General features: G+C 36.5%; 1 protein-coding gene across 1 annotated transcript in view; it reads left to right on the top strand.

The window, feature by feature from the left end:
- Window positions 1–2,474, top strand: part of LOC102118970 (cation channel sperm-associated targeting subunit tau) — a 74,385-nt gene extending 71,911 nt beyond the window's left edge. The window contains exons 12-13 of the mRNA XM_015432548.4: window positions 734–777; window positions 1,892–2,474. Coding sequence (XP_015288034.2) covers window positions 734–777; window positions 1,892–2,338 — 491 coding nt within the window. The 3' untranslated portion in view covers window positions 2,339–2,474. The remainder of the gene's footprint in view (window positions 1–733; window positions 778–1,891) is intronic.
- Window positions 2,475–23,049: the final 20,575 nt, after the last annotated feature.

The following is a 23,049-nucleotide window of genomic DNA, read 5'->3' as shown; positions in this document are numbered from 1 at the left end:
GCCTGAGGCTAGGGGGAGGGGCAAATAGGGAATTGCTTTTCAACAAATATAAAGTTTAAGTTTTGCAAGATGATGAAGTTCTAGAGATCTGCTTTACAACATTGTGCTGATAGTTAACATTATTGTGCTTTGCACTAGAAAATTTGTTAAGAGGATAGGTCTCATATGAATTGTTCTTACCACAATTAAAAGAAAAGAAAAAAAAAAGAGCTGAACAAAGTCATGTAGTCGTGACCATAGCAAATTTTTTTGCTAGAATTCTGCCTCAGTTATTTATTTTCTTTTTGTCCCTTTTAGGTTTTCCCTTTTTACATGCTAAATATGTATTCCTTATATTTCTAGGAAAATTTTACAAGTATTTCAACCAGCCTTCTTTGAATGGTCCTATTTTGCCTAATTTCATACACCCTTATTCTAGTCTCTTCTTCCGATCCTGGTCCCATCACTTATCATCTGGAATTTATTTCCTCTCAACTTAAAAAAATGTATAGCATGTACCTGTGTTTGTGTCTTGTATTTACGCATCTGAAATGTTATCATTTACCACTCCCCCATCTTCCCAGAGATTCATCAGCTTGTTTATAGTAAGTAGTGTTTATGTTTGGATAGCTGCTTTGATTTAAGTTGCTCTTTGTTTTTAGTGAGAAAAAAATGTAATAGTATTTTATCAATGTGCATACATATGTTTATTGTTTTTACGTAAAATAAAATACCCCCTTTAATTTTTAAGCAGATATCCCTCTTGTAAATGAGGAAGCTGAAACCACTCCAAATGAGGTAAGGGAAATTGGAAGAGAACTTTTAATAGTCATTATTTTATAAAGGGATAAAATATTTATAAATGGAGAAATATTTTAGGTAGAGAAAGGCATCTGAGAAGTTACTCAGTTGTTTTACGGTTTCTATTATGGCAATATCTGTATAGTTACACTCTTGAAAGAGCCTTCTGCATAAAATAGTAACATTTAAAAATATGAAGATGGGGACAAAATGTGTTGAGGAAGAGATGAAGGAGAAACAAGAAAAAAGCATGAAGTTCTACATAAGATCTTAGAAATAAATGCCATAGACCTAACTGCAGTTTTTACTCTTTCTCACCAAAATCTTTTATCATATTGTAAACTTTGCACAGAAAATAGTATTCTATAGTTTATAATAGAAATAAACAAAACATAGAGTTTACATAATATAACTTGCTTTTCAGCTAAATTTACGTAAGGTATTCATTCCATAAAGCAGTGAATCCCCATGTAAACCAATGAAGAGTAAAATGTTCACTTACTGCTTGACAAATAGGATTTAATGATTTCCATTTCTGGGTCAGTGGCTCCCAAATGCCAATTGAAGAGTCATTATGTATTGCTATTTTCCCCAGTTCAAGGAGAGTGAAAGAAGATAATATAGAGAATTTTTCATAAAGCTAAATTTATTTAGTTTAACAGGCCATCCTTTATTTTACAATATTGTTCTTTGTACTGTGGTGCTATTAATATTCTCTTTATTTTCTTATATAGTTGTGATTTATGATATCATTCCTTGTGCGTTTTGCTATTAAAATTTCCTTTGTTTCATGATATATTGGTGGCAGTATAATAATAGTAGAATGTCAGACCCTCAGATTTTTTATTTTGAGATGTTGCTGATTTATAGATTTGGATATATGAGAACCACTGCTTTATCATATTTATGGATAGTATTCTACAGTCCATGGTTTCAGGCAAGTAAAGAATTTCACATGTTTATTAAGGAATTTAAAATTTATAAATAATAATGGTAATTTGTTATGATAAAGGATAAGAGTACAATTGATTTTGAGTCATTTTCTTAATTTGTAAACTTTTCCAGTCAATAATGATTAATTGGTAGTTTGTTTTATTGCTGTATTTTCTAGTTACTGGATAATGATTCTGAGAAAGGCCTGACTGTACCAACTTTGAACCAATTGGACCAAGATAATTCAACTGCTGATACTTCTAAAAGTGATGAATCAACACCTTCACCCACAGAAGTACACTCATTGTGCACTATTTCTAACCAGGAAATAATAAAAGCAGGCAGAGTACCACCTTTAGGTGAACATCAATCAGAAAGCATGCCAGACAGAAAAATGAAAAATGTGTTTTTTCCATCAGAAGTAAAATTAAAAGATAACTATCCAAGCATTTTAAAAACAGACTCATCTCTATCAGAGGTAAATTTCAGGAGTATCTGTATAAATCCAAAGAGAAGGAACTTAGTTTCATCTCCAACAGAAATTAGCTGGCAAAACAACAGTCTTAACTTAGCTGAAAGGAAGAACACAGGCTTAGTTTCCACCAGATTAAAAATTAAAAGGTAGCTTTCAAAGCCAAGACCCAAAAGAATGCCTTGAGCTCAAGGTGTCTGCCCTTATATTAGAAGTGTAAGACTAGGGACACAAAATAATCTATTTAAAAAAATTAAATACAAATAAACTGAAAATGCCTTCAAATGTCTCCAAGTGGAAATGTGTCTAAGTATATTAAATATTCCTACTTTACTTATGTCAATCAAGAAATATGGATAAAAAACTTTCAAGAAAAGCAAAGTGATTTGAGATGCCAGTAATACAAATTAATCTCATGGGTTGGTAATTCAGCTGAAAGTGTAACAACAATAACAAAATGTAAATTCAAAGGAAATTTAAAAGCCTGGGAAGTTATTTCAGTGGAAATTCTTAATACAACTATTATATTATAGGAAATAGCATATGTTCTCCTTATTACAAATAATTTTATAGTTTAAAATGAGAATAAGAGTGTGAATTTAAAGGTACATCAAATTCTAGACTTTCTCAAAATGACAACATTCTACTTACATCTTTATATCTTATTGGAATCACTATTACAGGTAGTTCAACAAATGATATAAAAAGATACATAGGTCAGAAGATAAAGAATTTGAGTTCTAAGTAAGATTATGCTTCTAAATACTAGCTTGGGCATCTAAGTCTCTAGATCTATTTCTCTCATTATTTGAATGGTAGATCAGACTAGGTCATTTCTAAATTCTTTCCCAAATTTCAAAAGGTATAATTTTAACTGGGAATTATTCTCAGTTACCTATGTCAATAGCTTAATTAATACAACTTAAAAATAACATTCTTGTTTTTTCTAAATGTTCTGAAAGCAATGCACAGTCACAGAAAATTTAGAAAATGGAGAGAAATGTAAAAGAGAAAATAAAAGCAGTTATAATTCTACTGCTACATTTAACAATTTTATTTTTAGTCTTTCTTATGCATATATACATATATCTTTTATGAATTTTAAAAGCTTGAATCAAAATAGACATATAATTTTTATTTTTTGACTTTACATGCATGCCACCTGAATTTTATTAAAAATTTGCAAGATGTAGAATGTCCTCAAATATTAATATTCATAAGTTTTTAAACAGTTTTCATATTGCTGGACATTAAGTTTGAAATTAACATTCTTTTTCTTATTTATTTGGATCTGTGTATCTGTGATTATCTCCTAATGTATTTACAGAAATGGCGTGCTAACAAATTGCTCTCCAGAAAGACTGTACCACTTTACATTCTTACCAACAGTATTTGAGTATTAATGGTCTTTTAAATAATGATTAACACTTTTTCTTGCTCATTAGTCATTTTGGTTTTCCCTGCTATGAGTAGACAGATCATGTCCTTTGTCCATTTTTTTCTTTTGAAGACTTGGGGCTTTTGTTTAGGTTTTATAATGAGCTCTTTTGATTTTCAAGGTATTAACCACTTGTATAGGCACATAGTTTGTAGTTTACCTTTTATGTATTACATTCAATCTGACTTCCAAAATATTCAATTTTCACTTGATAAGTAAGTTATTTATTGCTGTATAACAAACCACTCCAAAACCAAGTGGATTGAAAAAAAACATTTTATTATCTCTCAAGATACTGGGGGGTTGACTTGCTTGTTGGGCAGTCCTTCTGCTCCACTTAATGTTGGATGTTAGATGGACTTACAGTTATCTAGGAGCTTGATTGATCTGGAACACTCATGATCACTCACTTACATGTCTGACACCTTGAATAGCTGTTAAGGCTGGGCTCAGCTGGGATGCAAGAACATCTGGTTTGATGTGTCTGTTTCCTTCTTTCTGTCTCACATATATATGTGTGTGTATATGTGTGTGTGTGTATATATATACACACACCTCAGATTAGATAGTTAGATAGATAATATATAGATCTTTCTTTCCATGTAATCTTGGGAATTATCCTTCTCTCTCTCCATGGGGCTTCTTGTTGTGGTCTTTCTATATAATCTGTCTAACAAGGCTGCTGAGCTTTTTATGTGGCAGCTCAAGGCTTCCAAAATGCAAAAACAGAAACTTCAGGTCCTCTTAAGACATAGGCTTGGGATGAGCACAGGGTCACCCTCACTACCTTCTTTATTTATTTATTTATTTATTTTATTTTATTTTTATTTTATTTTTTTATTTATTTTTTATTATTATTATACTTTAAGTTCTAGGGTACATGTGCATAACGTGCAGGTTTGTTACATATGTATACTTGTGTCATGTTGCTGTGCTGCACCCATCAACTCGTCAGCACCCATCAACTCGTCATTTACATCAGGTATAACTCCCAATGCAATCCCTGATTACAGCAAGTCCTATGCTCAGTCCTGATTCAGTATGGGAGGGGACTACAGAAGGGCATGAATCTTGGGAGGAGTTGTACATCAGGGACCATATTTGGAGATTAACTAAGTTCCAAGTAAGTCATATTCCTCCTACATGCAAAATATACTCACTTCACTCCCAAGATCCTCAATGTCATGCTATTACTGTATCAAGCTCAGGCTTGAACTACAAAATTTTATTATCTAACTAAGGTTCATGTGGGTGAGGCTCCTTAGGTATGACTCCTCTCAAACTTAAAATCTATGAATTGAAGAGACCAGTTATCTGTCCCCTACATACAATGATAAGCCAACAACAGGAAAATTGGAACAGACACTTCCGTTATAAAGGTAGAGGGAGGGAAAACATGAGGCATACATCAGTCAGTTGACCATAGTAATTCTGAAGTTCTTGGCCTTGCCCTCACGTTTTAGCCTTACCCTTTGAATAATCCTTTTTCCATAAGAAATACTTTTGTTTGTAGTTGCAGCCCATGTTCTGTGTGTGGGAAGTTGAAAGTTCAAATGTGTCTTTTCATTTTTGCTTTCATTGAAGACTGAAATTTCTCATATGTATCTTTTCTTTCTAAACTACCCCTGTTCCTTTCAGTCCAAGATGCTATTATTCTCTTAAAGATTTTGTGGGCTTCCTGTGTATCAAACTAAGATCTAAATTAGTCAAATGTTACACTTCTAAATATCTTCAAGTCAGGCCCCTATTTCCTTGGGCTGAGAGTCAGGGTGCTGTGGCAAAAATGTCCTTAAGAAATTTAGAAGTGCCCTTGTCTGGCAAAGAAGGCCTAAGTTGCTACTTAAGATTCTTAAAATAATTTTTGCCTAGCTGAGTAGGCCTATGAGTCACCACCTTAAATCTTTTTGAGGTCTTAACAGATCTTACAGCCATACCCTTGTCATCTTAACCCTGAAACACATTCCTATGAACCCACAACTGAGTCTCCAGTGACTTCTATATTACCAGATGTGGTTATCAGTTCTCAGTCCTCATCTCTGTGACTACTTAGCCACATTTGAAAAAATAATTCTACCTTTTTTGTCTTGAAACTGATATTTTTCACTGGCCTTTTGTAATATTACATTCGCCTAGTTTTCTTCCTTCTTCATTGGCTACTCTTTGCTGGGGAGGTCTCCTCTTCCAATTTCTAAATGTAAGATTGTCTCACACCCAGTCCTTGTATTTTATTTTTTCTCTAACCTTTCTAGGTTATTCATTCAGCCCTGTAACTTTAAATATAATTTGTAAATGAATAACTCCCACATCTTGGGGCTCTTCCATGAACTCCCGGAGTGTATATGTAAAAACTTACTTCACTTAGATATCTTATAGAAATGTCAAACTTAACATGATGAAGACTGAATTCTTAATTTTCACCTCCACTAACTTAGATTCCCTCCTCTTAATGTTCCCTATTCATTTAATCTTTTCAGCATATAAACATTCCAGGCATTATTTCTAGGTCAATGAAATGTGTTGTTGAACATAAAAGACAAAAATAAATGTTCCTGTGGAGCTTATATTCAAAAAATACAAAAATAAATGTTCTTGTGGAGTTTATATTCTTATAAATGGCACCTCTAAACTATTAAGACCAATACCATAGGAGTCAACCTTGATATTGTGGTTTCTCTCATCTCTTATATCCAGTCCACCATCAAGTCTTGTTAATTCTGTATTCAAAATATATCTGAAATCCACCACTGTCATTGCTATCACCTTGACTTAGACCAAGCTACTTTCATCTCTCCTGTCTGCTATAAAAGCTGAATTTTCCTGCTTCCAATTTTGCCTCTGTCTAGTTTGTTCTTCTAATAGCAGCAAGACCGATCTTGTAAAGATGTAATCTAAATCATGTCACTCCTCTGATCAGTATTCTTCAATGGCATGTTTTCATGCCTGGAATAAAGTCCAAACTTCTCACCATCATCTACAATGCCCCCACTTAATATTTCTGGCCTCATGTGTTAGCATGTTTCCCTTTGTTCACTCTGCTTCAACCACATTAGTCTTCTTACTATTCCTTGAACAAACCAAACTTATTCCAGCCTCAAGGTCTTTCTAATATTTTTCTCCGTCAGGGGAATGCTCTCCCCCACAGATCTTCTCAGGGTTCATTCATTCACACCATTTAGGACTCTGCTCAGATGTTCCCTCCTTAATGGAGGGCGGGTTGGGGGGCTCCTCTGACCACTCTATGTAAAGTAATTATCTACCCATCCACCCTCCTCCATTCCTAGTATTCTTTCTTCATATATCATTTCCTGGTATCATATTATGTTTCTTTACTCATTTATTGTCTGTTACTCCCATTTGACTTTAAATTACAGATAGTACTGAGATTTAGTCTTATTTACCACTGTTTCTTACTATCTAGTAATAATAATGAGTATTTTAAAGGCAATACATACATAATTAGACTCATACATAATTAGAGCTCTTACTACTTAGAACTCACCACTAATAGTGATGAGTCCATGTTAGGCAGTAGTAAACATCTGTTGAATTAGTTTAGTTAAAAATACTGCAGGGTCTTGAGGCATTTGCTGTGGAAACTCTGAATATATTATATTATAACTCCTAGGCCTCACTGTATGTAGTTAAGTCAATCACATAGTCATAGGAAATGCAATCATTTTAATACTCTTAAGGTGAATGAACCATCTAGCCCTGACACACTAAGTGTCAGGCATAAGGCTGCAAGATTATTTCCACAAAGGGCAAGTGGTAAGAGCTCTAATAATGTATGAGTCTTTGAGTTTAAAAGCCTGTAGGGTCTGCAGAGGATTAGGGTTAAGGAAGGCAGAGAGTGATATATGTGACATCATTAACCTCATATCTCCTATTCATCCATTTTATATAACTGCCCTCTTTAAGCCATGAATTCCATTCATTAAATTTGAATCCCTTACTAATGATTGATGGTACTGTTGGGAAATATGCCATAATCTCCCCAAAACGTTGTCCTTGCTAATTCTGTACTTTGAATCAACCAAAACTATGCACGTGAAATGCACCTTGCAATTATTTTATCCACAGCCTTTTTAATTTTATTTTTAATTTTTAATTTTATTTTTTCATAAAAAATTTAATTGACAAATAATTGTGTATATTCATTAGATACAATGTGATCTTATAATCTACGTATATATTATAGAGTTGATCAATATAATTAACATATCTATTTCCTCACCAATTTATCATTTTTTTTGTAGTGAGAACATTAAAAATGTATTTTAGCAACTTGGAAATATACATTATTATTAACTGTGATCACCATGCAGTGGACTAGATTACTAGAACTTATTTCTGCATTCTAAGTGAAACTTCATACCTCTTTGAACAATATCTTTCTTTTTCTCACCTCTTTTCTTCCCATTCACCCAGCCTCTGGTACCCACCTTCTCTGTTTCTATGAGATCAACTTTTTAAGATTTCACACATAAGTGAGATAATGCAGTATTTGTCTTTCTGTGTCTGACTTATTTCATTTTGCATGATGTCTTCCAGTTTTATCCATATTATCACAAATGACAGAATTTTCTTCTTTTTTAAGGCTGTGTAGCATTCCACTGTGTACACATTTCTTTATCCATTGATCTGCTGATAGACACTTAAGTTGCTTTCATATCTTGGATATTATAATAGCACAACAGTAAACATGGGGATGCAGATATCTCTTTGATACACCAATTTCAAATCCTTTGGAGATACACCCAGAAGTAGTATTGCTGTACCATATGGTAATTCTATTTTTAGTTTTATTGGGAACCTCCATACTACTTTCTAAAATGGCTGTACTAATTTATATTCCCACAAATAGTGTACAGGGGTTCCCTTTTCTCCATATCCTTGCCAGCGCTTATCATTCTTCTTTTTGATAATAGCTCTTGTAACAGGCGTGAAATGATATCATATTGTAGTTTAAATTTGCATTTCTCTGATGATCAGAGATATTGAGTATTTTTAATATATCTATTGGCCTTTCATATGTCTTCCTTTGAGCAATGTCTGTTCAGATCACTTGCTCATTTTAAAATTAGGTTATTTGTTTTCTTGCTTTTGAGTTGTTTGTGTACCTTATATATTTTGAATATTCGCCCCTTGTCAGCTGTATGGTTTGCAGATATTTTCTTCCAGTTCATGTTTTGTCTCTTCACTCTGTTCATTGTTTCCTTTTCTGTACAGAAACTTTTGATTTGATGCAACTCCATTTGTCTATTTTTGCTTTTGATGCCTGCATTTTGGGAGTCCTATCCAATAAATCATTGCATAGACCAGTATTGTGGAGATTTTCCCTTACGTTTTCTTCGATTAACTTTACAATTCCCCATTTCCACATCTTACATTTAAGTCTTTTATACATTTTGAGATGATTTTTGTGTATGGTGTGAGATAAGTGTCCAATTTCATCTTCTGAGCCATATGTATTTTTCTCAACACCATTTATTAAAGAGTCTGTTTTTTCCCTATTGTGTTTTTGGCATTTTTGTCAAATATCAACTAATTATAAATACTAAATACTTGGGTTTATTACTGGGCTGTCTGCCTGTTCCATTGGTTTATGTGTCTTTGTGCCAGTGCCATGCTGTTTTGATTACAATAGCTTTATAACATAATTTGAAACCAGGGAATTTGATGCATCTAGCTTTGTTCTTTTTGCTCGAGATTGCTTGGCTGTTTGGGGTCTTTTATGGTTCCATATGGATTTTATGATTATTTTTTCTATTTCTGTGAAAAATGACATTGGAGTTTTAGTGGGAATTGGATTGAATCTGTAGACTGCATTGGGTAGTATGGATGTTTTAAAAATATTAATTCTTACAATTCATGAACATGGGCCATATTTCCATTTGCTTGCATCTTCTTTCTTTCCTCAGTGTTTCATAGTTTTCCTTGTAGAAGTCTTTTACCTCCTTGGTTAAATTTATTCCTAAGTATTTTATTTTTAGTATAGCTATGGTAAATGGGATTGCCTTCTTGATTTCTTTTTTAGCTAGCTCATTGTGTATAGAAACTACTAATTTTTGTTGTTTTTTTCCTGCCAACTTTTATTTTAGGTTCAGGAGTTAACTTCTGCAGGCTTGTTACCTGGGTAAATTTCATGTTTCTGGAGCTTAGTGTACAAATTATTTTATCACCCAGGTAGCATAGATCGTATCCAATAGGTAGTTTTTCGATACTCACCCTCCTTCCACCCTCCACCCTCAAGTAGGCCCTGGTATCTATTCCCTTCTTTCTATCCAGGTGTATTCAATTGTTTAGCTCCCACTTATAAGTGATAACGTGTAGTATTTCGTTTTCTATTCCTGCATTAATTCCCTTAGGATAATGGTCTTGAGCTGCATCCATGTTTCTGCAAATGACATGATTTCATTTTTTTTTTATAGTTGCATCAGATTCCGTGGAATATACATACCACATTTACCTTATCCAGTCTACCACTGATGGGAGTCTAGGTTGATTCCATGTCTTTCCTATTGTGTATAGTGCTGTGATGAACATATAAATGAATGTGTCTTTTTGGTAGAATATTATATTCGTTGGGTATATACCCAGTAATGGGATTTCTGGGTCAAGTGGTAGTTCTGTTTCAAGTTCTTTGAGAAATCTCCAAACAGCTTTTCACAGTGGCTGAAGTAATTTACATTTATATCAACAGTATATAAGCATTCCCTTTTCTCCACAGCCTCACCAGCATCTATTGTTTTTTGACTTTTTAATAATAGCCATTCTGAATGGTGTGAGTTGTTAACTCATTGTGGTTTTGATTTGCATTTCTCTCTGATGATGAGTAATGTTGAGCCAACTCTCCAAGCAGCTCTCCCTGCCAGCTCAAATGTCTGTGGGGGTCATGGGGTCACCTGCAGCTAGGATTCTGGAGATCCATGTTGAGAGTGGGCCACTCTATACCTATTTAACCTACCCTTTCCTTAGAAGCTGCTTGAGGCCAGGAATGAGTCCTTGTGCTTGGCAACCCCATGCGGGGTTCCCAGCTTCCTCCCACTTCAACCAGAGTCCGCATTCTCCCTCCATCCACTCTCAATGTCTTCCTTCCAAAGATCTGCCTGGAGTGTGCTGGTCTTCTTGATGATCTTATCTTGGTGAAGGAAGCTCTTCCTGGCTGTGTCTAGTTGGCCATCCTGGCTCCTCTTCCTGGATTTTTGTATGTTGATTTTGTATCCTACATTTTTACTGAATTCATTGATCAGTTCTAAGAGTTTTTGGTAGAGTTTTTACATTTTTTTATGTATAAGATCATGTCTCTGCAAACAGGGATAATTTGACTTCCTCCTTTCCAATTTGGATGCCCTTAATTTCTTTCTCTTGCCTAATTACTCTGGCCAGAACTTCCAGTACTATGTTGAATAAAAGTAGTTAGAGTGGGTGGTGTGGTGTTGTCTTGTTCCATTTCTTAGTTGAAAGCTTTTCCCCCATTCAGTATGATATTAGCTGTGGGTTTGTCATGTATGGCCTTAATTGTATACTGAATTGTATTAAATACATTGAATTGAGTATTGAGGTACTTTTATACCTAATTAAGAATTTTTATCATAAAGGGATGTTGAATTTTATCAAATCCTTTTTCTAATCTATTGAGATAATACGGTTTTTGTCTTTCTTTCTGTTGATGTTATGTATCATGTTTAGTGGTTTGCACATGCTGAACCATCCTTGAGTTCCTGGGATAAATCCCACGTGATCATGTTGTATTAATGGATTTGATTTGCTAGCATTTTGTTTAGGACTTTTGCATCTACATTGATCAGGGATATTGGCCTGTAGTTTTCTTTTTTTGTTGTGTCATTGTCTGCTTTTGGTATCAGGGTGATGCTGGTCTCATACAATGAGTTAGGAAGAGTAATATGGTTTGGATTTGCGTCCCAGCCCAAATCTAATGTCAAATTGGATGAGGGGCCTGGTGGGAGGTGAGTGGATCATGGGGGAGGATTTCTCTCTTGCTATTCTCATGGTAGTGAGTGAGTTATCAGGAGATGTGATGGTTTAAAAGTGTGGGCACCTCTTTCTGTGTGTCTCTTTCTCTCTCTCCCTCTCTCTCTCTCCTGCCACCATGTGAAGAAGGTGCTTGCTTTTCCTTGCCTTCTACCACGATTGTAAGTTTCCGGAGACCTCCCAGCCATGCTTCCTGTTAAGCCTGTGGAAGTGTGAGTCAATTAAACCTCTTTTCTTCATAAATTACCCAGTCTCAGGTAGTTCTTTATAACAAGTGTGAGAACAAACTAATACAAGGAGTTTTATCTGCTTTAATTTTTTGGAATAGTTTGAGAAGAATTGGTATTAATCTTCTTTAAACTTCGGTAGAATTCAGAGGTTAAGCAATTTGGTCCTGGACTTTTCTTTGTTAGGAGATGTTTTACTACTAATTCAGTCTCATTACTTCTTATTGGTCTGTTCAGACTTTCTATTTCTTCTTGGTTCAATCTTGGTAGGTTGTATGTTTCCAGGAATATATCCATTTCCTCTAGTTTTTCAAATTTATTGATACATTCTTGTTCATGGTAGTCTATAATGATTTTTTTTTTTATTTCTGTGGTATCCATTTTGATGTCTCTTCTTTTTTTCCTTTTGTCTTTTTTTTTTTTTTTTTTTTTTTTTTTTGAGACAGAATCTCATTCTGTTGCCCAGACTGGATTGCAGTGGCACGATCTTGACTCACCACAACCTTCGCTTCCCAGACTCAAGCAATTCTCTTGCCTCAGCCTCCCTAGTATCTTGGATTACAGGCATGCGCCACTACCACCCAGATAATTTTTCTATGTTTAGTAGAGATGGGATTTCACCGTGTTGGCCAGGCTAGTCTTGAACTCCTGACCTCAAATGATCCACCCGCCTCAGCCTCCCAAAGTGCTGGGATTACAGGCATGAGCCACCACGCCTGACCCTCAATGAACTTTAATTCTTAATTTCTTTCTTCACCCAGTGGTTATTCAGGAGTATGTTGTTTAATTTCCATGTATTTGTATAATTTTAAATGTTTCTCTTACCGATTTCTAGATTTATTCCATTGTGGTCAGATAAGAGACTAGATAAGATTTCAATTTTGAAAAATTTTTGAGACTTGTTTTGTGTCCTAACATATGGTCATTCCTGAAGAATGTTCTGTGTGCTGATGAAAAGAATGTATTTTCTGCAGCTGTTAGGTGAAATGTACTGTAAATGTCTGTTAAGTCCCTTTGTTCTGTGCTGTAGTTTAAATCCAATGTTTCTTTTTTATTTTCTTTCTAGGTGATCTCTCCAATGCTGATAGTGGATTGCTGAAGTCTCCATCTATTATTGTATTGGGGCCTTTCGCTCTCTTTAGATCTAATAATATTTGCTTTATGTATCTGGGTGCTGTGGTATTGGGTGCATATATATTTACAGTTGTTATTCTCTTGCTGACTTGATCCTTTTGTTATTATTATATAATGTTCTTCATTGTTTCTTTTGACAGCTTTTTACTTGAAGTCTGTTTTGTCTGATATAGGTATAGCTATCCCTTCTTGGTTTTTGTTTCTGTTTGTGTGGAGTATCTTTTTCTATCTCTTTGCTTTCAAGTGTTTGCCAGTAAAGTGATTCTATTTTAGGCAACATATATTTGCATCTTGTTATGTTTATCCATTCAACCAGTGTATGTTTTTTAAATTGGCATTTAATTCATTTACTTTCAAGGTTATACTTGATAGGTGAAGACTTTTTTTTGTCTGCCTGTGTTATTTCAAAGGACCTGTCTTCAAATTCAGAAATTTTTATATTCTGCTTGGTCTAGTCTGATGTTAAAGCTCTTGATTGTATTTTTTATTTCATTCATTTAATTATTCATAGCATTCCTGTGGTTCTTTTTTTAATGATATCTATCTCTTTGTTGAAGTTCTCATTCAAATCATGATTTTTCCCCGATTTCATTGAATCATCAATCTGTATTCTCTTGTATCTCAGAGTTTCTTTAAGATTATTATTTTGAATATTTTTCTGGAATTTTATATATTTCCTTATGCTTCGGGTCTGTTACTAGAGAATTATTGTGTTTCTTTGTGTCATGTTTCCTTGCTTTTTCATGTTTGATATGTCTCTATGTAGATTTCTACATATCTGGTGTAATAGTCACATCTTTTGGGGAAGGTTTTGTAGGGAAAGACTTATTTGTTTAGATGGGTCTTGGGTGTTGGTTCAGGTAGGGTATGTTGGATTTGATTCTGGATGTACACAGTAGTGTAGTCACCATGTAGTTTCTTTAGCTGTAATCTGTGCTTGTGTCATTTGCATCTCAGTGGCCTAGGTTGGCAGAGTTCATGGCAGTGGTGGTGCAGCTTTGCTGGTGGTGGGCAAAGCTTCTTCCTACCCCAGGAAGGAAGGAAAAGTCACCTAGATTCAGCTCATGGGATTTGGGCATAGTTCACAATGGAGAAGGGAACTAAACCTTACAGGTGAGGCTCTTTAGGCCAATTTAACTGACCTAACAACAACTGTTGTTGTTCCTACACCTGAATGTATATGAGGAGTTAATGTGTTATATGCTAGATCATCTCCATTTCATAAACATCAGAATCATTGGAAGAGTCATGTGTAAAGAAGTGCTAGTGTGACATACAAATCACTACTCACTTGTCTCCATGTCCCCTTCCAGATGGTTCAATAAAAAAATTTACAGGATCCTAGGAGGACAAAGGGAAACCATGGCCTTCATTTAGGACTTAAAGGCAGCAGAAAAATTAAGAAATGCATTTTCTAAATACAACATCCCTGTATGGCCAGTAAAATTTGCTAATGGAGCTGGAGACTTACAGTGCATTATTACCAACTGAATTCATTTGTTGCCTCCATAACTTAGCTGTTCCAAACATTGTGACTTACTGAATCCATTATTCAGACAGCTGACTCTTGGTTTGCTATCTTGGACATTATCAGCATGCCTTTCGTACACCACTGACATCTGAGGACTAAGATCAGTTTGTAAACATTTGTAGTACTCCCTTAAGGATACCTAGTCATCTACCATTTTCCACCAGTGGGTGGGTTGGGATTTAACGTGAATACTTGTACCCTCTGATATCCATAAGTTTCACGTTATAGATGATGTCCTATTGGTTAGCAAGTCAAAAGCCTTAGTCTCAATAGTCATGAATGTGGTATTACCATGTTTCCACTAGCAGTGGTGGCTGATAAGCTCTGACAAAATTAGGTGGACTGCTTACCAGATAAAGTTTATTGCGTCTATCTGGGCAGATTCATAATGGGCTGTCCTTTTGGCAGTCAAAGAAAAACTATTGCCTTTTTGCAGTCCGCCTACCTCCACCCCAACTACCAAAAGAGGAGGCCCAGCACCTTGATGGGCTCTGGGTATAGGAGGTGGCATGTGCCTGACTATGGCCTTAATCTTGGCTAACCTACAAACTGGCATCCTTTTAGTAGGGCCCAGTCCAACAGACTGAGTTAGAAGCTGTCCAGCAAGCTTATGTTAGGGGCCCTGCAATCCTAATGACTTTTTTGAGCTATGAATCTCTGTACTGATTAGAGCCACTGCCTGAAGACACCCTTTGGGGGTTTGGACTTGTTTCCCTCTGACCTAGCTATCAGGTACACTCTTTTTGAAAAGTAGCTATTACCTTGAGTACCTGCTGAGCTCTTCTCAAGAATGAACACTCAAGCTGTGGAGACCTTGTAACTCTGACTTTTTCCCATCTTGAGGTGGGTCAGCTTGGACTCAGCAACGAACAAGGTAGAAAGGGCCCAACAAGCATCACTTGTAAAATGGAAATGGTAGATTCAAGAACACGGATATCCTGGCTCCAGCAGTATTTCATCTTTACAGTAAAAAGCAGCAGTTACCCCTTTGGGGGAAACCTTCCCTCCACTCTGCTCTCTGAAGAAAATTGCTGGTTCAATAGGGCTTTATATAAATAATATAGTCCCCTGTTTCTGACTTAGGAGTCTTCTGGCAGCGTCTATAAAACTGTGGTAGGATAACTTGACAGCTTGTAAGTAGGGTAAAATCCTAGAATTTGCACTGTTTCTGCCAATTTTGACAATGAGAATGGGATGCTGACAGAGACATAGCTTTCCGGAAGAGGAAGGAAAAGAAAACCCTGCAGGCTGGATTAGGGAATATGAGACGATTCCTTGGACTTCGGTGGCAATGCCCTCATCCAAGTGGTATGAGGCAGGGGTTGGGGAGGGGAAATGGCTAATAATGGTCTTCCCCTTGTCTTGCCTGTTAATAACTGTTCAGAGGCTGAGTTGTGACAGGCAGGATCGAAACCACTCAAACGGTGCTTTGTTTGTCGCTCACTCTCCCTTAGCGGTGAGGAAGTGGGGAAGAAGGGGATGACCTCAGCTGCTTTAAGGAAGAAGACCAGCATGTTTGGGAACTTTAGGCAGGTGAAGAACACAAAGTTTCATGGTTCTGTTAGACACAGGCACCAAAGGCTCCCAGGTAGAGCTATAGCAGCATGTGCCAGAAAGAAAAAAGTCCCTGTGCCAGGAGCTTTCTGGAGGCACGGAAGTACACAGGAGGGAAGTAGGACCAATCCCGAGATGAGGAGGTGAAAGAAAAAAAAAAAGGGCTTCCTGTTACTCCAGCTTTATCCCATAGGCGAGGCCCTCTTGCTCCCTTGCTGTCCCTATGCACCTGGTCTGAAAATAAGGTTAAACTGGCGGCTGTTGGAGCATCTGTGCCCCACCCCTTCCCCGCCCCCCATACGCAGGTGAAGGTGAGTCTGTGTTCTGGTAGGGAAAAAAAACTCCACAAAAACCTGAAATCAATTAATATGCTTTAAGCAAAACTTACTGTGGGGAAAAAGTTAAAGTGATCTTATGCATAGGGCTCTCTGCCAATTCAATATATAGTCATGTGCCACGTAATGATGTTTTGGTCAACAGACCACATGATATGGTTTGGTTCTGTGTCCCCACCCAAATCTCATCTCGAATTGTAATCCCCATATGTCGAGGGAGGCGCCTGGTGGGAGGTGATTGGATTATGGGAGAGATTTCCCCCGTGCTGTTCTCGTGATAGTGAGTGAGACCCGCTGGTTTAAAAGTGTGGCACTTCCCCTTCACTCACCCATGCTCTCCTGCTGCCTTGAAAAAAAGGTGTTTGCTTCTCTTTTGCCCTCCACCTTGACTGTAAGTTTCCTGAGGCCTCCTCAACCATGCAGAACTGTGAGTCAATTAAACCTTTTTTCCTTGTAAATTACCCAGTCTCAGTTCTTTAGAGCAGTGTGAAAACGGACTAATACACCGAATATGCGATGGTGGTCCCATAAAACCATAATATCATATTTTACTGTACCTTTTCTATGTTTAGATACACAAATATTTACCATTGTCTTTCAACTGCCTACAGTATTTAGTCCAGTAACACGATGTACAGGTTTGTAGCCTAGGAGCAATAGGCTAGATCCTATAGCATAGGTGTGTAATAGGCCACACTATCTAGGTTTGTGTAAGTACATGTTTACACAATGACAGAATCACCTGATGACACGTTTGAGTGTATTCACATTGTTAGTTGATACGTGAATACTACTGTTATACCATCTATTGCTAAGTGTGTGTAATGAAATTGTTGTGTTACACACTTTTACTGTGAATGATCATAAAGTGTCAAGGGAAATTTTCCCATTCAGGGCATTGCCACATGTAGAGGAGTCCTTGCCATTTGCCACAGGTGGGTGGATGAGTGCCTCTGCCCTTTGTTATTACAATTTGAGATGAGATTTGGGTGGGGACATAGAGACAAACAATATCATGTAGTCTGTTGTTGACCAAAATGTCATTATGTGGCACATGACTATATATTGAATTGGCTGAGTGCCCTATGTGTAAGATCATGGTACCTTTTTCCCCACAGTAAGTTTTGCTCAAAGATACAGGTGATGCCCTGTTGGTTGGCAAATCAAAATCCTCAATTTCAGTGGCCCTGACTATGGTGTTATTACACCTCTACCAACAGGAGTGGCTGACAAACCCTGACAAATTCAAGGACCTGCTTGCCAGGCCAGGAGTTCGAGACCAGCCTGGCCAACACAGGGAAACTGTGTGTCTACTAAAAATACAAAAATTAGCCAGGCATGGTGGCACACACCTGTGGTCCCAGCTACTCAGGAGGCTGAGGCAGGAGAATGGCTTGAACCTGGGAGGCTGAGGCTGCAGTGAGCCAAGATTGTGCTCCAGCCTGGGCAACAGAGCAAGACTCTATCTAAAAAAAAAAAAAAAAAAAACAACTATGTGGGCAGATTCACAACACTCAATTCCTTTGTCAATCAAAGAAAAAACTATCTCTTTGATCCCCTACTAGATTTTAATTTTTTTGAGTGTAAAAGACCAAACGTACTTCACTTTGGGATTCTACTTAGTCTTTTATTCAGCATGCTTTGAAAGGGGCCTAAACCAACAGGCCTTGCTAGCCAAATGGTAATAGTGTCTTTAGGGGTGCATCTGACCTAGTCCTAGCATCATTTTGGTTTTGCATAAAAAGTGGCAGCCATTAATTTGGGTAGCCATTAATTTATGCAATACGTTTTTCTTCTGCCACCAAAAACAAAGCCACTGGCTCAGGTGGGGCCCTGGATTTACAGTTTCCCCTAAACATCTAGACCAGGTTCACTGATGGTTCAGCAGATGAAACCTGATGATGTCAGCTGGGCCACTGTGGCTGTAGCCCAAGGGCCAGCTATACAGATCCAAAAATTGATTTGGTTATTTCACTTAGTGGGCAGAATTCTGGCCAATACTCTCCCTAGAGAAACTTACACTCAATTTTATGTGGACAGTTCGATGAGTTTTGACAAATATGTATTTTTGTGTAATCGCCACCCATTATCAAGAACTAGAATGTTTCCATCACAAAACCATTATGTATGATGTTGGTTATAGGGTTTTCATAGATATTCTTCATTAGGTTTAAGAAAGTCTCTTCTAGTTCTAGTTTGCTGAGCAATTTTATGAATGACGGGTGCTGGATTTTGTCAGATGCTGTTTCTGAAACTACTGATATGATCATACGTTTTTAGAATATTAGTATAATAAAATATTAATGCACAGATTTTTTATTGTTAAATCAACTTTATATTCCTAGGATCAACCCTACTTGGTTATAATGTATTATCCTTTTCATATATTGTTGGGTTCATCTGCTAAATTTTATGAAAAGTTGTTCACATATAGTCATGAGAAATACAGGTCTGTAGCTTTCTTGTAATGTTGTTATTAGTTTTGGTAAAGTTGGTATTGTAGAATGAGTTGGGAAATATTCTCCCCCCTTCAGTATTCTAGAAGGATTTATGAATAATTTGTTCTTCTTTTGCTATTTTCTTAAGGTGGAGGCTGAGGTAAACAATTTGAGATATTTCTTATTACATACATTATTGTTGTAAATTTCTAAGTGCTGCTTTAAATTTATCCCATAAATATTGACTTATGTTTTTAGTTTCATTCAATTCAAAACACATTCTTATTTGTCTTTTGATTTCTTCTTTGATGGATCGGTTACTCAGAAATGTGTTGTTTAGTTTCCTAATGTTTGAAGATTTCCTAGAAATGACTGTGATTTAATTCTACTTGGTCAGAAGACATATGTATGATTTGAATCCTTTAAAATTGAGACTGTTTTATGGCCTACAATTTTGTATATCTTGGCCTCCTGCTGCATCCATGTTGCTGCAAAGGACGTGATTTCATTTTGTTTTGGCTACATAGTATTCCATAGTGTATATGTACCACACTTTATTTATCCAGTCCATTGTTGATGGACACCTAGGTTGACTCCATGTCTTTGCTATTGTGAATGGTGCTGCGATGAACATACAAATGCATATGTCTTTTTGGTAGAACAATTTATTTTTCTTTGGATATATACCTGGTAATGGGAGTGCTGACTGAAATTGTAGTTCTATTTTCAGTTCTTTGAGAAATTCCTGAAATGCTTTCCACAGTGGCTGAACTAATTTACATTCCCACCAATAGTGTATATAAGCATTCCGTTTTCTCTGCAGGCATGCCAACATCTATTGTTTTCTGACTTTTTAATAATAACCATTCTGACTGGTATAAGATGGTATCTCATTGTGGCTTTGATTTGCATTTCTCTGATGATTAGTGATGCTGAGCATTTTAAAATATGTTTGCTGCTTGTATGTCTTCTTTTGAGAGGAGTCTGTTCGTGTCTTTTCATCACTTTTTATGAGATTGTTTTTTGCTTGTTCAATTGTCTACATTCCTTATAGGCTGTAGATATTAGTCCTTTGTCAGACTCATAGTTTGTGAATATTTTCTCCCATTCTGTAGGTTGTCTGTTTACTCTGTTGATAGTTTCTCTGGCTGTGCAGAAGCTCTTTAATTAGGTCCCACATGTCAATTTTTGGTTTTGTTGTGATTGCTTTTGAGGACTTATTCATAAATTATTTGCCAAGGCCAATGTCCAAAAAGGTATTTCCTGAGTTTTCTTCTAGGATTTTAACAGTTTTAGGCCTTACATTTAAGTATTTAATCCATAATGAGTTAATTTTTGTATATGGTGATAGGTAGGGGTACAGTTTCATTCTCCTGTATATTGCACATCTACCCCAGCACCATTTATTCAATGAAGAGTGCTTTCCCCATTTCTTATTTTTGTCAACTTAGTGGAAGATCCATTGGTTGTAGGTGTGTAGCTTTATTTCTGGACTCTCTATTCTGTTCAATTGGTCTATGTGTCTGTTTTGTACCAGCACCATGATGTTTTGGGTACTGTAGCCTAGTAGTATAGTTTGAAGTCAGGTAACATGATGCCTCCTCCCTTGTTCTTCTTGCTTAGGATTGCTTAGAACTGATAAGTGACTTTAGTAAGGTTTCAGGATACAAAATTAATGTAAAAGAATCAGTAGTATATCTGTATACCAATATACTCTCAAGCTGAGAGCCAAATCAAGAGCATAATCCCATTCACAATGAAAAAAACAAACAAACAAACAAAAAAAAAAACCTAAGAATACAGCTAACCAAGGAAGTGAAAGATCGCTACAAGGAGAATTACAAAACACTGCTGAAAGAAGTCATACGTGACACAAACAAATGGGACAACATTCCATGTTCATGGATTGGAAGAATCAATATCATTAAAATGGTCATACCACCCAAAGCAATCTACAGATTTTAAATGCTATTTCTATCATTCTGCCAATGTCATTTGTCACAGAATTAGAAAAAACTATTCTAAAATTCATATGGAACTAGAAAAGAGCTCACTACATTTTTTGATGTTTGATTGCTGACAGCTTTTAAACCTCACCTCTTTCTCTTCTGCCCCACATCTGGGCAAGCTAATAAGAAGCCCTAGCTATGTCCTTCTTTATTGCCACATAAGCCCCTTCCTGTATGTGGGAACCCTCATCCCAGCCTCACCATCTAACTACCATAAAAATTCCAAGCCAGTCTCCTTTTCCTGGTTTCTCAAGCCATTTTTTGACCAGCTTGGAAGGTCTGTCATGCTCTCCAAGAAAGCCTTATTATGTAATGCTTCCTTTCATGCCCTCTTGGTATGTATTCAGTATAAGCAGTCTTAACATTCAAGTCAAATTTTGGGTAAGAGTTCATCCTGACTCTGTGGAATGGTCACAACAGTTAGCACAGAAAGCATGATATCTAGACAATGACCGGGGTCTGTCTTATCTTAGGTTAGCTTATTAATAGGCTTTGCCACCTGTTAGCAATTATGCACTTTGAGCTGTTTCCAGCTTACTAGCTGACTCTTTGAGCTGTGCTGCTTTGTACTACATTTGCTAAATTTTATTGAGCCTTTGTTACAGATTTAACTGGCCTAAGTCAGATTTTGGTTTTTTTAGTATTTAATTGGCATTTAGGGAGAGAGGACAAGCTTGGGGCCCTCCTTAATGTATCACTGGGTCATGTGTCTCTGCCTGAACCTACCTGTGCATCTTGGCTTGAATCATTTGTCTCAATTCCAGCATAAGCCATGACTCACACTAGACTTGAAGGAAGCACTCTTACCTTGTGACCAACCAATTGCTTGGATGGCTCAAATAGGCATTGGCCCTCATTCTGTAGATCTCTCAGGGGAAAGACCCTACCCTGTACAATATATGGCCCCATTGGCGGTCACTTGTATCAAGGAAGAAAGAAGAGTAGGGAAGAGAGGCTAGTGACTCATGTGTAGAATCTAAAAAAATCGATCTCATAGAAGTGGAGAGTATAATGGTGGTTACCAGAGGCTAAGTGGTTAGTGGGGAGGGGTGAGTGGGGAGATGTTGGTGGAGGGATATCTAATTACAATTAGATAGGAGGAATAAATTTCAAGAGATCTATTGTACAGCAGTTAATGATGATATGTTGTATTATTGAGAAATGTAAAAAGAGTAGATGTTGTGTGTTCTCAGCAGAAAAATGATGGCTATGTGAGTGATACATTTGTTAATTAGCTAGATTTGACCATTTCACAGTGTATATATACTTCAAAATATCCTGTTATATACAATAAAAATATAAGTATCTGCCTATTGACAAAATAAATTATTTAAAAAGGAAGAACTCAAATTTGCACTTAAAAAGAATGCTAGATTTGCCTTATAAAAGAAGCGTTTGCAAAGTTAAAAAAGAGGAGAGTCTTATATTGAATATTAATCCATGTGTATTAACATAATGACCTCATTGGAATATGGCATTCACTCAACTAGCTGGAATTAATACAAGTTTGTATTAAGTTTTTAAAAAAGGAAACAAAAACAAAAACTGGATGTGGCTGGGTGCAGTGGCTCATGCCTGTAATCCCAGCACTTTGGGAGGCCAAGGCAGGTGGATCACATGAGGTTGGGAGTTTGAGACCAGTCTGACCAACATGGAGAAACACCGTCTCTACTAAAAATACAAAATTAGCCAGGTGTGGTGGTGCATGCCTGTAATCCCAGCTACTCAGGAGGCTGAGGCAGGAGAATTGCTTGAACCTGGGAGGCAGAGGTTATGGTGAGCCGAGATGGCGCCATTGCACTCCAGCCTGGGCAACAAGAGTGAAACTCTATTTAAAAAATTAAAAAAGCTGGATGCAAGGGGAAGAAACAAAAAACTGAAGAGCTCTACAATTTCGCCCAATTGGACAAAATGTACTAAAAGAATTTATGCAACATAAAGATTAAAAGGGGTCTGGTTGCTTCTGTGCCTCTGCAGCATAGGTTCTGAATTAACTTTAACATCTGAAATGCACAAATCGGCCAATTTTCATGGCCTTACATCAATACCAGGGCTCAACTTACATTTATAATTTATAGCAATCTCACTAAATTTAAATTTAAATTTAAACTAAATGTAGGAGAGCTCCTAAATATAAAATAAATGACATATACATATGTTTCACCTTAACCGTAAGAGCCATTGTCCTGCTCAATTCCCTATT

Source organism: Macaca fascicularis, chromosome 12 (genome assembly GCF_037993035.2).
Source record: "Macaca fascicularis isolate 582-1 chromosome 12, T2T-MFA8v1.1".
NCBI lineage: Eukaryota > Metazoa > Chordata > Mammalia > Primates > Cercopithecidae > Macaca > Macaca fascicularis.
Note: the sequence above shows the minus strand (reverse complement) of the source record. Positions and strands in the feature narration are given on the sequence as shown.